At 37.2% G+C, this 17,928-nt stretch overlaps 1 protein-coding gene across 3 annotated transcripts in view; it reads right to left on the bottom strand.

The window, feature by feature from the left end:
• The window catches only part of GRIK2 (glutamate ionotropic receptor kainate type subunit 2), a 609,687-nt gene that overhangs the window by 195,621 nt on the left and 396,138 nt on the right, over positions 1–17,928 (bottom strand). For all 3 annotated transcript variants that reach the window (XR_012883183.1, XM_075862209.1, XM_075862210.1), the window contains 2 exons: positions 2,075–2,218; positions 1,749–1,856 (listed from right to left, as the gene is read on the bottom strand). Coding sequence is in view for 2 of the 3 variants with exons in the window: in XM_075862209.1 (XP_075718324.1) it covers positions 1,749–1,856; positions 2,075–2,218 (252 nt within the window). In the remaining variant the exon portion in view is untranslated. The remainder of the gene's footprint in view (positions 1–1,748; positions 1,857–2,074; positions 2,219–17,928) is intronic.

The following is a 17,928-nucleotide window of genomic DNA, read 5'->3' as shown; positions in this document are numbered from 1 at the left end:
CTGCTCTCTTAGTCATAGCTAACTCTTGACTGAATACTAAATCTTTACAGTCAAACCCGTCCCTCGATCCCTACGAGAATGCCTTGCATGTCCCATCATTTCAGGTAAGGTTCAAAGGTTAACCTTGACAATACATGCATATAGTTAAACATTATGTTAAAAACAACCTTAAAGTAATCTGTTTTAAAACTGTGACCAGTTACTTAATTAAATGAAACAAGAACGAAAAGAAAGTATCTTTTTGAAAAAATATTGCTACCATATATCCTAAACTCTGCAATAGCGATATATTATATCCAAAATATTGGTGTTATTTGTAGTATCTGGATTGCAATACAAAAGTTGATTGCTTTGGGATGTTGAATATATGTTATAAGTTCTGTATGGAATATTAGGGTTTACCACATAAGACAGATGAAATAAGGGAAGGTAGTTCTCCCTATTGATTTTAATTATTAGAGTGATCCATAAAGGCAATACATCGATAAGGGGTAAGGATTTATTATTGTACCAATTAAACAGGGCCAGAGAAAAAACACAAGTTTCTACAACATTACTATCCCATGCAACATGGTACTTTGCAGATGATTCTATAATTTTATGCATATTAATCATATACAATGTATAGTACACTTAGACCTACATTCATATTCACAACAGAAGATTATTATGCTCGCAGTAATATACAATAAATAAATAATAAATTGTGGAAACTAAGATTTTGTTGTAAAAACAATGATGTGTAATAATAAAACATCAGTTATCTCTGTGTAAATTTAAATCATTAGAAATTCTTGTATTTAAGTAATGCCTCCAAAAAGTTTTGCGTTCCAAGACTTTTTTCCTCCAATCCCCACCTCTGGTTGGATATTTAACTCTTTTCATGCCTTGTATGCAGAGACCCTTTAGAGACCCTAATTGTGCCTCTTTAAAATATGTGGCTACATTTGAAATATTTTTATTTTTACTCTGTGAGGTGCAAATGTCATTAAGATGTTCCAGAATGAGTTTCAGCTTGTGTATGGTACACCGTACGTATTGTATGAGGCCCATTTCTATTCTTTCATGAAGTCCATAAAAATAGTTTGTCGAATTTTGTGAGTAGAACATACATAGTTACATCAATGGGCTGCACAGAACCCAGGATAATCCAATACCCCTTAACTCTGCTGATCCCAACAGTATATGGAACATCGATTAGTAGCACATTTTGTTCATGTACTATGTACTATTTGTACTAAAAAATTGTGAAAGATAGATAGATAGATAGATAGATAGATAGATAGATAGATAGATAGATAGATAGATAGATAGATAGATAGATAGATAGATAGCAAAATTATTTGAGAAATATCAAAGGTAAAAAAAATTCATATATTATATCAAGAACTTTGGAATTTATTATATCAAGAACTTTGGGATTTATTATATCAAGAACTTTGGGATTTAGCTTTGGAGATAAATAGTTTGCATTATTCAATTGAATAATAAATCAGATATAATTAACCAGCAAATATTGCTTAGGGAATATGATGGTTCTCAATTTACCTTTAACAGTTTACTTGCTTCTACTCTTTAAAACACTCCTGGGCATGTTCATTAGTGGTTTATTGTAATGCTAATAACTTACATTTAATTTACTATCCCAAGCTTATCGAAACAACGAAAACATCCAAAAGAAACCCTCATTAGATTACTATACAATATTTAGTAAATCTCTAGGTCTTTAGGTTGAATATATCAAGTACCTTTTCAAGGCCTTCTTCTTTGAGACTGATCACATCTAAATCAAAGTCAGTCCGTAATCCATTGGTTTTGTTAAAAGTTATTCTGCCTGTGAGGCCTTCCCAGTGAGCCTATGGAAGAAAATAAAATTTTGCTTTAAAAAGTTATGCAAAAATATTCAAATTAATATTTGAAAAAAAAAATATGATTTTTTATTTATTTAAATAGTTTACATTGTGGGTTGTTTTTGACACAATCCATGTGTTCCTCACAGGGTCTAAGAATTGTATATTGTTCTTAACAGTTAAAATGTTTGTTCAATTTTGCATGCATTTTAATGCAGTCTTACCTCTTTGATGAGATTAATAAACCGAGAACCAAATCTCCAAGGTTTATGCCGATTACATTGTAATGAACTAACAGTCATTTGTGGAAATTGTTGCACAGCCACTGAGACCACATGGACCGCATCATACATCAGTGCTGCATCAGTCTGAAATAATAGAATATTTTCTTTATAGGGTTGATGATAGCTATAAACTGACAGTATAGATATTAGAGAGATAGACATTTTCAACAGAGATCAACAGAAATAGGAACAATAATTGAAAAATGTTAATTTGCATAGCTTATTTAAAGTGTAGCTAAACGTTTGACAAACTTCTGACATGTCATAGAGACATGTCAGAAGTTGGGATTGGTGGGGGTCCGAGCACTGAAGTGCTAGTGTTAGCGCTCAGCTGCTTCGTTTCTGTTCGGCTTTTTCCGGAAAGCCGATGTATCGGTTTACGGGCTCATAGACTTTGTATTGAGTCCGTACACCGATACATTTATTTCCGGAAATAGCCGAGCAGACACGAAGCAGATGAGCGCTCACACGTGCACTTCAGTTGCTTCATTCTAGAGATTGGTGGGGGTACCCATGCTCGGACCCCCACCAATCCAAACTTCTGACATGTCACTATGACATGTCAGAAGTTTGTTGAGCGTTTAGATACATTTTAAATATAGCCTCCACGTGTTGTTATTTCTGAGTTGCAGTACACATTTTGACTGGTGTGGGCTGATTAAATCAAGTGGTACCTCTTTTAGGCTGGGTTCACTCATTGCAGTAGTGTGCTGCGTGGGTAAAATCCGTGCAAAGCAACTGCACATATGTGAAACATATTTAAAAGATGTATTTCAGTTGTAGAAATCAAGCAAACAATAGCCACAATGCAAAACCATAGCAATTCGTGGCAAAATGTGTGCAGTTTTGGCACGCAATTTTTGTCCGCTTGGCACACAACTGCAATGGGTGAAGCCAAGCTAACTTATTTTTTCAATTCAAGGGATCATCTCTAAGATTTGGGTGCCAGCACATTACACAGTGGTAGTATGTATGACGTTAATAAAATACTGTTCCTGCCGTCTTTGGCACTAGAATTTATAAGCACCCTGTACTGAGCATTTATTGGGTCGATGCAGCTGCCGTTTGTCAGGACACCATGGCTGAAACTTATGTGGGCACTTTGGCTGGTACTTATGGTACGGTAGCTGGAACCTATGGGGACTATGTTTCGATGGGAACTCTTTCATTTGCCACTTATGGGACACTGGCTGTCTCTTATGGGAGCACTGTTGCTGTCACTGTTATGTGAACACAAAAAAGAACATATGAAAAATGTGCCATATTAGCTCTGAAACTGCACTATGGAAACAGTATATCTCATCAAGCTCAGCTGTTTACGGAACCCGACCATCTCTGCACCAATTCCCTGTCTGGTGAGATAACCGCTGGCCTCCGCATCCAGATGGGGAATAGGTGCAGAGGTGATCCCTGTTCTCAAGATAGGTGCAGGTCCCAGAGCTGGAACCCGCATCTATCAGATATTTATGGCATATCCTTTGGATGGTAATACCTCTTTAAATTAAAATGGTTTAAAGCAGATCTGTCAGGTCCCTTATATTACTTTGTATGAGGGCACCTTTATTTGTACCTAAGTAACATTTCTTAAATATTTAAAGTTGCAATGTCATGTCTCCTATCCTTTCCTATCTTAGTACAGCATAGAATAAAGGGCGCGATGCCAAGTTGGTGGATACATAGTTTCTATGATTTGATTCCGTATTTTCATGTAATAAGTTTTTAAATTATGCTAGAACTCATGTAATTATAGAAATACTAAATAAAAACATTACAACCAGAGACCTAACAAAGAAACAGTGTAACAGTGAAACACGACTCTAAGGCCTTATTCACATGAGCGTTGAATACGTCCGTGTGATTGCCATTAAAGCAACGGCCGTCACACGGATGCATATTTTTCAATGGGGCCCTTCACACGTCCGTTGTTTCAAAAGACCGTGTGAAGGGTCCATTAAAAATTGAACCTGACTTATTATCTTCCGTTTTCACGTATCCCTCCATATGCTCAAGTCTATGGGAATCCGTGAAAGGGGACCCACACGTGGGCACCTCGGGCATGAAAAATGTCACTTTTTCACGTCCAAGTTTCCCCACGCTCGTGTGAATCTAGCCTAAGCCTGCCAATGTAACAGGCATGATACAATGCAACACAAGAATATCATAATGTATTATGGAAGTGATCAAAGGTTTGCAGGTTTAAGTCACCTACTGGGACTAAATTAATTATTATTGTGTAGAATAAAAGTATTATTAAATAAAAGAAAATTTCAAATATATATTTGTATTTGTTGCGACCAGTAAATTAAAATTAACTTTATTTTGACTGCATGATGTGCAACGAAAAAAATGAACTAAAAAAAAAATCACAAAATGAATTGCTGTTTTTCTTTTATCCCCCCCTCAAATTGGATCGTAAGCTCTGTGTACCCTTTGGTATCCCTTTAATCATAATAACCTGCAGAAAAATATTGTTTTTTATACCACATGGTGAATGACATAAAAAAAAACTCCAAAATACCATGGCAGCTTATTTCTATCATCCAGTTTAAAAGTTATTCAATAAATATATGTATCTCAAAATTATGTCATTAAAAAATACAATTCATCAAGCAAAAAAACAAAAAACAGCTTTCATACAGCAACGTCAAATAAAAAAATAAAAAAAGTCATGGCTCTCGAAATGTAGTTAAGCAAAAACTTCAATAAATCACTGCGCCCCGAAGGCCCAAAACAGGCTGCTTACTTAAGGGCTTAATGGTATTATTATGACAGATTTTCACTGTTTTAACTCCTTCCCGAGATTTGTCGTAAGTATACATTATAGAGTATTTCCAGTGTTTCCCGCAATTTGTCATATACTTACGTCGAATGGATGGCATGGGCTCAGCAGTTGAGTCTGTGCCATCATCCCCGGGTGTCAGCTTTATGTTACAGCTGACACCCTGCTGTAATGGCGGGGACCAAAGTTTGCTCCGATGCCCTTTATTAACCCCTCAAATGCAGCAATCAAAACGACCACTGCATTTAAGGAGTTTGAAGCCAATCGGCACCCCAGCAATGAGATCGCCGGGATGCCGATGGCTGCAATGGCAATCGGAGGCCTAATACTGGCCTCCCGGTCTGCCAGTTAACACTGGTGAACACTGCATATAAAACAAAACAAAAAAACTATACCAGAATTGCTGTTTTTTGGTCACCTTGCTCCCAAAAAATAGGATTAAAAGTGGTGAAAAAGTTGCATGTACCCTAAAATAACTTAAAACTCCAATAAGTCAGGAATGAAAAATATGCAGATGTTCAGGCCCGAGGGGAACACCTTCTATTTTATGAGGAGATTTATCATGGCACTAAAATTAGGGAACCAGGAAGGGTAGGGCACAAACATATCTGTTAAAAGCGAGGGTGCCGTTATTATACCAGGACAACACTTTCTCAACAAAATTCCCCAAACTGCAAAAGTGCAGAGTGTGTACAAAAAGGGGAATAAGAAATGACACCATTTATCAGTGCGACACTGGCCGGTGAATAAAAGACTGCTTCACAGCGTAACACACATCTATGGATTCTTTTATTGTTTTATTTACCCCATTATTATACCACCTTATTACACCCTGATGTACTCCGCCCAGTGTACATGTGCGCCCACATTATAAACTCATTAAACTCAGCAAAACGCCAAACAAAACAACTACCATGCGAAATCCGCACTCCAAAAGCAAATGGCGCTGCCTCCTTTCTGAACCCTACACTGTGCCCAAACAGCAGTTTACTTCCACATATATGGCATCGCAATACCCAGGAGAACCCTTTTAACAATTTTTGGTTTGTGTGTCTCCAGTGGCACAAGCTGGGAACAACATATTTGCCACTGAAATGTCATATCTAGGGAAAAAGTAATTTTTTTACTTTGTACCATCCACAGCACATTCATTGATGGAAAAGACCCATGGGGTCAAAATGCTCACTACTAGAGATGAGCGAACTTATGAAATGTTCGGTTCGGCTGGTTTGCCGAATTTCACGAAAAAGTTAGATTCGGACCGAACTAGTTCTGACCGAACCTGTAATTTCCGTGCGCCGAGCATGGTACTGTCCAGGGTGCTGAAAGAGTTCATGGGCTGCACTAACTCTTTCAGCAACCTTGACAGTACCATGCTCGGCGCGCGGAAAATACAATTTTAATGTAATAAAAAAAATAAAAAAATACGTTCATACTTACATTCCTCCTGTCCAGCCTCCAGCGATGACGTTTCATCCATGTCGCCGCTGCAGTCAATCAGAGGCTGCCGCGGCCGCTGCAGACGATCACAGGCTGCCGCGGCCTCTGCAGCCGATCACAGGCTGCCGCGGCCTCTGCAGCCGATCACAGGCTGCCGCGGCCTCTGCAGCCGATCACAGGCGGCCGCTGCAGCCGATCACAGGCTGCCGTGGCCGCTGCAGCCGATCACAGACTGCAGCGGCCTCTGCAGCCAATCACAGGCTGCCGCATCAGGAAAGAAGGTCGGACTGGAGGAAGAAGAGGGACTCGTCACCAAGACAATGACCGGGTATGTATGAAATGCTTATTATTTTATTTTTAATCAGCAGCCTCTTTTCTCTATCAGTGATTGATAGAGACAAGTGGCTGCCGATTAGTATAATATTTTCTGCCCGCCCGGGTTCGGTCAAAACGTGTTCGGCCGAACCCGGTGAAGTTCGGATTCGCTGCGAACCGAACTTTTCGCGATGTTCGGATCGAAACCGGGTTCGGTTGTCCCGGTTCGCTCATCTCTACTCACTACACCTATAAAAAAATTCCTTGAGGGGTGTAGTTTCCAAAATGGAGTAACTTCTAAGGGGTTTATTTTATTATTTCACATCAGAGCCTCTGCAATTGTGAACCAATACATTGTAAGTCGCCAATTAGGCCTCAATTTCGCATGGTACTCTTTCACTCCTGAGCCCTGTCGTATGTCTAGGCAAAAGATTAGGGTATTTCTAAAACTGGCATACACAGCATAATAATTAGGGAGCTTTATTTTCATGGTGGTACAAGCTGGGCACCACATATTGGCATATCTATGAAAAAATTGCCATTTTCACTCTGCAACATCGAGTGCACACTTATTTCTGGAAAACACCTGCACGGTAACCATGCTCACTACACCTCTAGGTGAACACCTTGAGGGGTGTAGTTTCCAAAATGAGGTCACTTCTGCGTGGTTTCCACTGTCTTGGTCCCTCAGGGGCGTTGCAATTGCGACATAGCGCACCGAAACCAATACTGCAAAATCATCACTCCAAAACCAAATGGCGCTCCTTCCGTTCTGTGCCCCGCTGTGTACCCAAACAGCAATTCATGACCACATATGCGGTATTGCCGGACTCTAGAGAAATTTCTTTAAAAATGTTGGGGTGCTTGTTCTTTTATTTGTTAAGAAACTGAAAATTTTTGAGCTAAAGTTACATCTTATTGGAAGAAAATTTTATTTTTATTCTCACTGCCCAATCCTAATAAAATCTTTGAAAAACCTGCGGGTTCAAAATGCTCACTACACCACTAGATGAATTCCTCAAGGGTGTAGTTTCCCAATTGGAGTCACTTTTGGTGAGTTTCCACTGTTTTGGTCCCACAGGGGCTTTGCAAAATCGACATGGCGATGACAAATCAATCCAGCAAAATCTGCACTCCAAAAGCCAAATGGCGCCCCTTCACGTCTGAGCTGAAACAAAAGTTTATGACTACATATGTGGTATTTCCGTACTCTGAAGAAATTGCTTTACAAATGTTGTGGTGCTTTTTCTCCTTTATTTGTTGAGAAAATGAAACATGTTGAGCTAAAGTTACACCTTATTGAAAAAAAATATATATTTTTTTAGTTTCCTAAATAGAGTCACTTTTGGGGAGTTTCCACTGTACTGGTACCTTATGGGATTTATGGAGGTTTGTATTGTGTGGGCCCCTCATAGCCGCTTCACAACTCAACTGGTCCCTGTAAAAATAGTCTTTTGAAATTTTCTTGAAAATGTGAGAAGTTTCTGCTAAAGTTCTAAGCCTTGTAACGTCCTAGAAAAGTAAAAGGATTTTTAAAAAGGTGTGCCAATCAAAAGTAGACAAATGGGAAATGTTAATTAGTAACTATTTATGTGGAATTAATATCTGTCTTACAAGAAGATACATTTAAATTTATAAAAATGCTAATTTTATGCAATTTTTTGCTAAATTTTAGTGTTTTTCACAATTAAATACTGAATGTATTAACCAAATTTTACCACTACCTTAAAGTACAATGTGTCACTAGAAAACAATCTCAGAATCGCTTGGATAGATTACAGCATTCCAAAGTTATTACCACATAAACAGTCGAATGTATTTTTGCCTTGTCAATGCATATTTGAAAAACCTTATATATTTTGTTTTAATTGACCAATAAAAAATATTGAAATTCTCTAGAAGAAAGAGATTATAACACAAAGCCCTCCACATTAGGGACAGTAATGCAAACAGCAATATAAATACATTTACTTGAGCTGTATTTTAGACAACAATAGTAATGTCATGTAGGAGATCCGCTCAAGGGAGAACCCAAATAGTAGCGTTAAGGCTCATGCACACTGTAAGGCTAGAAATCTGTAAGGCTAGAAAATCTTCCCTAGAAGAGATGTTTGTTGGGGAGAATACTTCTATACATACAGAGCTTGATGAAGCATTTCTACACCCACAGTACCAGCCTTTACATAAGGAACTAGTCCAATGTGTAACATATATTTTAAGTATATACACTTTAACTTTATGAGCTTAATAAAATAATTATTAAATAATGACAATAAATATGTGATTACATTTAAGAATTTCTTAACTCTATATGAAACAATAGAGATTACATTTATAAATATAAATTGTATTTCTTTATAGCTGCAGCTTTAATTACATTAATTTATTAACCCAATACAATTTATAAATGAGAAATCTATTTAAATGTTAATTATAACAATCAAATAATTATTTTAGATAAAAAATTAATCAAAATATATTATATAAATTATACGTTCCGCTTTTTTATTCTAATATTGTTTTTTTTTATCATCTATAATGCATTCATTAATCCATCTATACATCTAGTATATGTTTAAATACTGAGGGATGCAGAGAATGTGGGGAAACCCGTACTGAACAGTACAACAAAGCATCTACTATGATTGTCAGTAGCAACGTCTTGTCACTCAGGAGCTTTCAGAAGAAGCACAAGGTATGTCATTTTGAGGAGCCTATCATTATTCCAGTTGACAGTTCCTTTTCTTAAAATGTGTCTTAGGCATTCCTGAAATATACAGAACTATCATTAAAAGTTATAGGACATAAATTCCAGTGAACTGTCAGCAATAAAGTGCACAAAATGTGTATTTATAATGCCTACTTGCTCTTCAAAGAACTCATAGTGATTGGCACATGGCAAGTTTAGTGTGCTGATTATTTAGCTTTTAATTCATATGAAAAATGCCATAGAAAAAAGTATGGACATTTTCCTTTGTGTCTCAATAGGAACATTTTTTAGCTGATGTTTGAGAAGATTCTACTTTTTGTATACTATTGTTTAAGGTAATTCATATTTTTACATTACATGTTTTACTTATGAGTGAATATATCATATTATGTATTGTTAAGGGATTGTGTCAATGTGTTTTCATTATACTATAAGAACATAAAAACATGTTTATTTCTATAGAGTTAATTTTTTTTAAATATATCTATCATCAGAAAATAACTTGTTTAAATATCTTGAAACATTACAGTTTTCACTCTGGCCACTGGCAAAATATGCTATTATGTCCTAACAAGAGCCATAACTTGAAGCTCTGGGGCCCCAATGATTTTTTTCTAACTGGGGCCCCTATGTATCATGTGCCATTATAATACTGATGCTTTCTCTGTGGCAGGAGGGCCATTGGGCCACTTCAAGCACCAGTGCTCTGGTGCAACTGATACCTCTGTACCTCCTACAGCTATGCTACTGCATCAGAGGGCAGGATAATAATGAAAGATAACACCTCTATTATAAAAGTTATCCCCCTATGTGATGTCTTCACTTTGCTGAGGAAATACAGAGGGTCTATGGTTTTTATACACCATGTGTCTAGATGTCTTGTAGTAGCATAGTTCCGGTATACATATCTTGAGGCTGCAAAGATATGGAAATAAGAGTCCAGACTACAGTATTTCCTATATTCTGAACCTCAGCAATATAGTGAAGATATCACTTACTGTAGGTAGATAACCAGCACCTTGGTTTTGGAAATAAAAGCTATATTTTAATGTTTCATAGTGAAAGGCGGGGTCAATATTTGGTCAGACTGAGATCTGACCTATTGGTTATTTTCAGGGTTGACTGGCCCACCGGAGAACTAGAGGATCCTCCGGTGGGACCAGGCTCTAACACAATAATGGGCCTTAAAGGTCCAGCAGAAGACGAGCCGATTTGGAGGTAACTTTGGAGCCAATCACTTGCCACTAGGGTCTATTTCTTGAGTTGATTTACAAATTACCTATTACATTTTATTGATGATAGGTCCTGTGTGTACAATGATAACAACAAAGACTATGATGAAATTAATAGTGGACATGTACTACATAGATGGAGGGTAGGCCCTCAAAATCATATCCTCTGGTGGGCTCAAGGAACCCCAGTCCGACACTGGTTATTTGTGGAATACATAGATATTTCCCTTCCCAAGGCAATACTCTGTATTAGAGATCATTTGCTCTATAATAAAGCTGGAAGCAGATATCACTGGATCACACCATTTACAATAGGGGATGGGGTCAGCTCTCCTCCTCCCCCAACCTGCATAGTGACCTTTTCACAGGTTACAGGCATGCCCAGAATATTCTGCCATAGAAGCGAATGAGTCATCTTCTTATGTCTAAGTGCCTGCTGTAAAGCAAATCTCTGAACTACTGTTCAAAGCTCAGAACAGGCAATGTGGCTAACCTCATAATCATGTAAAGTAAATAGAATAACATATAGAAATCAGAAAATCAAAACAGATAGGAAAAAGATTGTAAAGCATGTATTTTTAGTTAATGAAAAATACATTACCTCTAACCCCTTTAGGACGCAGCCTGTTTTGGCCTTGTGGCACAGCCGATTTTTTCAAATCTGACATGTGTCAATTTATGTAGTAATAACTTGGGAATGCTTTTACCTATCCAAGCGATTTTGAGATTGTTTTCTCGTGACATATTGAACTTTACGTTAGTGGAAAAATGTGGTCGATAAATTCAATATTTATTAGTGAAAAACACCAAGATTTTGAGAAAATGTGAAAAAATTTGGATTTTCCTAAATGTAAATGGATCTGCTTGTAAAACAGATAGTAACACCACACAAAATAGTCACTAGTTAACATTTCCCATATGTTTTTTTAACATCCTTTTATTCTTCTAGGACGTTACAAGGTTTAGATCTTTAGCAGCAATTTCTTACATTTTCAAGAACATTTCAAAAGGCGATTTTTTCAGAGACCAGTTCAGTTCTGAAGTGGCTTTGAGGGCCTTATATATTAGAATCCCCCAATAAATCATGCCATTTTAAAAACAGCAGCCCTTAAAGTATTCAACAGCATTCAGAAAGTTTCTTAACCCTTTAGGTGTTTCACAAGAAATAAAGCAAAGTAGAGGAAAAATGTACAAATTAAAATTTTTGGGGGCTGAAATTCATTTGTAATACATTTTGTCATACACCGACAGTGTGCATCGGAAACGACACAGTGACTTCCTGTTACTCTGACAGGAAGCCTGTCAGGAGGCTGGTCCTGATAGGCTATCGTACATGGAGGACACGGAGGCCATTGTTTTGCCTCCGGTCGACATGCTAACCATCAGCAAATGTAGTGATTTCATTGTGAGGTCTGCCGATGTGCTAGAAACACCTAAAATGTGGTGATTGCAATAGATCGCCGCATTTAAGGGGTTAATTGCCTAAATCTGCGACAATGAGCAGCTGATTGGCAACAGTGGAGTGTCAGCTGTGGGAGCCAGCTGGCCTCCTGGTTCCCGTTACACACTGTCGCCGACAGTGTGCAAGAGGAACCGTGCAGTAATTGTACGTCCTCGTGCACTGGCCACCAGGACGTACAGTTGCATCGTGGCGCACCTAGGGGTAACATCTGTGTAAAGCATCAAATATTTTAATAAATAATTAGTTTTATTGCAATCTAATTACAATGAAATTGTTTACAAACCTTTGACGCTTCTATGTTAAACCTACTGTAACTTAATAGAAAATATAAACACATGCTATTCTGTATTTCATGATCTTAGCTATGGCAGATAATTAATTAGAACTAAGAATAAATGCCTCGAACAGCTCACACGATCAACAGGTAATAAAATATATTGTCCGGGAAATAATTTCACTTAATTCACACTTGCTCACACATCCCACATACAATTTTATTAAATAAAATGTAATAAATCTTCAAGAGAGATTTAATTACGCTGTTTTATGAACTGGTAAATTGCATTGTATGCTTATTAGACCTCTATTTTTTCAAATTTTTCTGTGATTTGGCTCATTCAGAATTATAGCTGTGGGAGCACTTATACAAACAAGCAAGATAAATATTTTATTATTTCAAAAGAGAGTACCTTATATGGTTTACAATTGGGTGAAAGAACCAAATTTCACTGTGGATTTATATGAAAGTTTATACATGGTTTATGGTTGGAGCAAATATAAATTATACCCATGATTCTGAAACTTGAGTTACTCAAAAAAGAAACCAGGGAAGTTCATGAAAATCAATACATAAAAAACACATAGGGGCAGATTTACTAAGACTGGTATTACAAACTGCTGTACAAATGTTGATCAATTCCGCCCATAAATACGCTAAGCTATTTTCCTTAACCATATCTCAAATTTCTACTCTTCAAATAAACTTATTCTGCTTAAAGCTCTAACCAATTTCTTAAAATCTTATCTCAAGATTTGACAATTGCCCCACAATTTGGATCCTTAAAGCGTACTTATCCTTATAACATTTTTGGAAAACTCAATAGTACATGTAAATATATGCAACTTTGTAGTATATCTTATTACGGTAAACTAGGTTAAAATTAACCAGCTCATAATTATGGATTTACTTAAAAAAATATTACACTGACACTACCTCACCAACCTAGACCACCAGGGATGTACTCATTAACCACTTTAATGTCCCACACCACTGCACATTTTACAGCTACATTCTGCTGGCACTGTGGTGTATGGGGGTACTCTATATGGAATAGGGTTATTCTCATTTTTCTGCCATTTGGGAAACTTAAGATATAATTCTATAGGTTGGGTATTTTAGCACTGTATAGGAACATAATTTCTGTTTACTGTGTGGTGGCATTAGTCATTTGGATGCTATGGCAGCATTGTCTATGTACACTGTATGGTTGAATTATTTATTTACGTTATAATGAGAATACAGACTAGGTCTATCAAGTGTGTATACATCTATTATATGCATAATCATACCCATGAACTCCCCCTTGACAAAATCTTGCATATGCCCCTCTTAGATCCAGAAACAGTCCATGGTAGACAACTATAGTTATGGAGATGTTTATATGTACAGTTAGGCCCAGAATAATTTGGACAGTGACACCATTTTCATGATTTGGGCTCTGCATGCCACCACATTGGATTTGAAATGAAACAACTAAGATGCAATTGAAGTGTAGACTTTCATGTGTAATTCAAGGGGTTGAACAAAAATATCCTGTGAAATGTTTAGGAATTGCAACCATTTTTCTACACAGCCTCCTCATTTCAGGGGCTCAAAAGTAATTGGACAAATTAACATTACCATAAAAAAAATGTATTTTTTTAAATACTTTGTAGAGAATCTTTTGCAGGCAATGACTGCCTGAAGTCTGGAAAAACGCTGGTTTTCCTCCTTTGTGATGCTCTGCCAGGGCTTTACTGCAGCTGCCTTCAGTTGTTACTTGTGTGTGGGTCTTTCTGCCTTAAGTTTTATCTTAAGCAATTGAAATGCATGCTCGATCCGGTTGGGATCTTGTGATTGACTTGGCCATTGAGGAATATTCTACTTCTTTGCCTTAAAAAACCCCTGGGTTGTTTTCACAGGATGTTTTGGGTCATTGTAAATCTGTACTGTGAAGCGATGTCCAATCGGTTGAATCTGAGCAGAAAGAATATCCCTGAACACTTCAGAATTCATCCAGCTGCTTCTGTTTTCAGTCACAGCATCTAAACTTTAGCGACCCAGTAACTTTGTCAGCCATGCATGCCCATGCCATCACATTGCCTCCACTATGTTTTACAGAAGAAGTGGTGTGCTTTGGATCATGATTCGTTTTAAGCCTTCGCCATACTTTCTTCCTCCAATCATTCTGGTACAGGTTGATCTTAGTTTCATCTGTGCAAAGAATGCTTTTCCAGAACTGGTCTGGCTTCTTTATATGTTGTTTGGCAAAGTCTAATCTGACCTTTCTATATTTAGAGCTGATTAATGGTTTGCAACTCATGGTGAACCCTCTGTATTTACCCTCATGAAGACTTCTCTTTATGGTAGACTTAGATACTGATACACCTACTTCCAGGAGAGTATTCTTCACTTGGATAGATGTTGTGAAGGGGTTTTTCTTCACCATGGAAAGGATTCTGCGATCATCCACCACTGTTGTCGTCCGTGGACGTCCAGGCCTTTTGGAGTTCACAAGATCACCAATGTGCTCCTTTTTTTTCAAGAATGTACTAAACTGTTGATTTGGCCCCTCCTAACATTTGTGCTATCTCTCTGATAGATATCTTCATTGTTTTTCAGCCTAACGATGGTCTGTTTCACTTGCATTGAGAGCTCCTTTGACCTCATGTTGTGGGTTCACAGCAACAGCTTCCAAATGCAAATGCCGTACCTGTAATAAACTTCAGACATTTTAGCTGCTTAATTGATGATGGATTAATGAGGAATAGCCCATGCAACCCATAATATAGCTTTTGAGATAATTGTCCAATTACCTTTGTTCCCCCGAAAAATAGGCAGCTACATATTAAAGAGCTGAAATTCCTAAATCATTCTTAAAATTAGGATGTTAATACCCTCAAATTAAAGCAGAGAGTCTGCACTTTAAGCCCATATTGATTATATTACTGTATACTCAATATGTTTTGGAAAACAGCTAAAATGCCAAAACTTGTGTCACTGTCCAAATAATTCTGAACCTAACTGTATATGGATATAGCAGATCTGATTTTTTAAATTTAACTCTCTGGGGTTGCTTTACTTGTGCATTATTATAACTCTTTAAAATAGTGAAGTAGACTTACCTTTAGTCCGATGTAAAACCAGAGATAGCACAGAGAGATCATGATATTACAGTGAGCTGCACTCTGTTCTGATACAGAACAGTATAGATTAATTTGTTGTAAATCGCATTGTTGTGCAAAAGGAATAGATCTTTTCTTTTAAATCTAGCAAACTCCACTATATTAGATCTGTATATTAGGATGAAATGTTATATATCTCTCTTATTTTTATTTTTTTTTAAATCCTCTTAAAGTGGCTCTGTCACCACATTATAAGTGCCCTATCTCCTACATAATGTGATCGGCGCTGTAATGTAGATAATAACACTGTTTTTTATTTTGGAAAACTATCATTTTTGAGGACATTATGAGCAATTTTAGATTTATGCTAATTACTTACGCGATGTCTATTTACACTCCCGACACTTCGGTAAAGTTTGTGTGGGACTTAATCACTGCACAGCGTTATCTCTCGAGATCACGCTATGAAAGACAGCAGTAGCGTGATCTCCCGAGATCACACTGTGCAGTGATTAAGTCATACACAAACTTTACCGAAGTGTTGGGAGTGTAAATAGACATTGCGTCCTGGCTGGAGGTGATATCTATTCACTGTCAAAACACTTCAGTAAAGTTAATGTGGGTGTATGTGACAGCACATCGTGATCTTGCTAGATCACGCTGTGCTGAGTACAAATGGACATGAATGGAGAGAAGTGTATGACGCTGATTGGTCGGCGTCATACACTCCTCTTTACAAAGCCCACTTGGTCAAAAGATAAAAAACGTCCAGTTGGGCATTAAGAAAGTAATTAACATAAATCTAAAATGGCTCAAAACTTTCTCAAAAATGATAGTTTTTCTAAATAAAAAACTGTGTTGTTATTTATATTACAGCGCCAATCACATTATGTAGGATATAGGGCACTTATAATGTGGTGACAGAGCCTCTTTAAGTATTTTGCTGTCATGATGCACATCAACACTAGATTAAAAGGCACAAGTAGGACAGCGCTCACAGCAGTACTAAATTTATACTGCAATGTTAACAAATAAGGGAAGGGAGAGCTGGCCCGAGCTTTACATGTTTCTTCTGTCGTTGGGGCAATGCATTATGTAGGCATCGCCCCATCGACAGAAGTGTGGATATATTTAGAGTTTGCTATAAGGCCTATCTCCTCTATGTACACTTCTTGGTATAAGTTTTGTTTTATGATTAGAGCAAATAAAATGCAATTTCTTTAGGCAGAATGCAAAGTAGATACACATTGATATGTTAGCAGCAAAACATAAGCTAAGACTAGAGGCAACAAAATCCTCGAGTCAAAAGGAGAAATTCAATACATTAACTATTGAACAAAAAAATACTGTTAACCCCTTAATGACCAGCCTATTTTAAACCTTAATGACCAAGCCATTTTTTACGTTTTTCCATCGTCGCATTCCAAGAGCTATAATTTTTTTATTTTTGCGTCAACATAGCCATATAAGGTCTTGTTTTTTGCGGGACAAGTTGTATTTTTTAATAGCACCATTTTGAGGTACATATTATTTATTGATTAACTTTTATAAACTTTTTTTTGGGGGTGAATAGAAAAAAACCTGAAATTTTGCCACACTTTTCCGCGTCCTAAATCTACGCCGTTTACCGTGTGGTATAAATAACACAATACGTTTATTCAGTGGGTTGTTGCAATTGCAACGATACCAAATTTGTGTAGTTTTTGTAGGTTTTACTACTTTTACACAGTGAAAACACTTTTTTTTCAAAATTTGTTTTTGTGTCTCCATATTTGAAGAGTCGTAATGTTTTTATTTTTTCGTCGATGGAATTGGGGGGCTTTTTTTTTGCGGGACAACTTGTAGTTTTTATCGGTATCATTTTAGAGTAGATGCGACTTTTTGATCACCTTTTATCACATTTTTTTTAAGGCTGGATTCAAAGAAAACAGCAATTTTTTAATGTTTTTTTATTTAATTTTTTACGACGTTCACCGTGCGGGTTAAATGATGTAAGAAGTTTATAGTTGGGGTCGTTACGGATGCGGCGATACCAAATATGTGTAACTTTTTTACTTTATTTTGTTTGTTAATAATAAAGCAGTTTGTAAGGGGGAAAAGAGGGTTTTTCATTTTTATTTTTTTCACTTCTTTTTTTTCACTTTTTATTAAACTTTTTTGTTCACTTTTTTACTAGTCCCACTAGGGGACTTCATTATGCGATTATTTATAATACACTGCAATACTTTTGTATTGCAGTGTATTATGCCTGTCTGTGTAAAACGGACAGGCATCTGCTAGGTCATGCAGAGGCATGATCTAGCAGGCATTCACGACAGGCAGAACTGGGGGCCTTTATTAGGCCCCCGGCTGCCATTGGAGACACAGACACTCGGCGATTTTATCGCCGGGTGTCAGTGAGATGAGAGGGAGCTCCCTCCCTCTCTCCAAAACCCCTCAGATGCGATGCACGCTATTCAGCACGGCATCTGA

Source organism: Rhinoderma darwinii, chromosome 4 (assembly GCF_050947455.1).
Source record: "Rhinoderma darwinii isolate aRhiDar2 chromosome 4, aRhiDar2.hap1, whole genome shotgun sequence".
NCBI classification, from domain to species: Eukaryota; Metazoa; Chordata; class Amphibia; order Anura; family Rhinodermatidae; genus Rhinoderma; species Rhinoderma darwinii.
The sequence above is the reverse complement of the archived record's forward strand: the minus strand, read 5'-3'. Positions and strand labels throughout refer to the sequence as shown.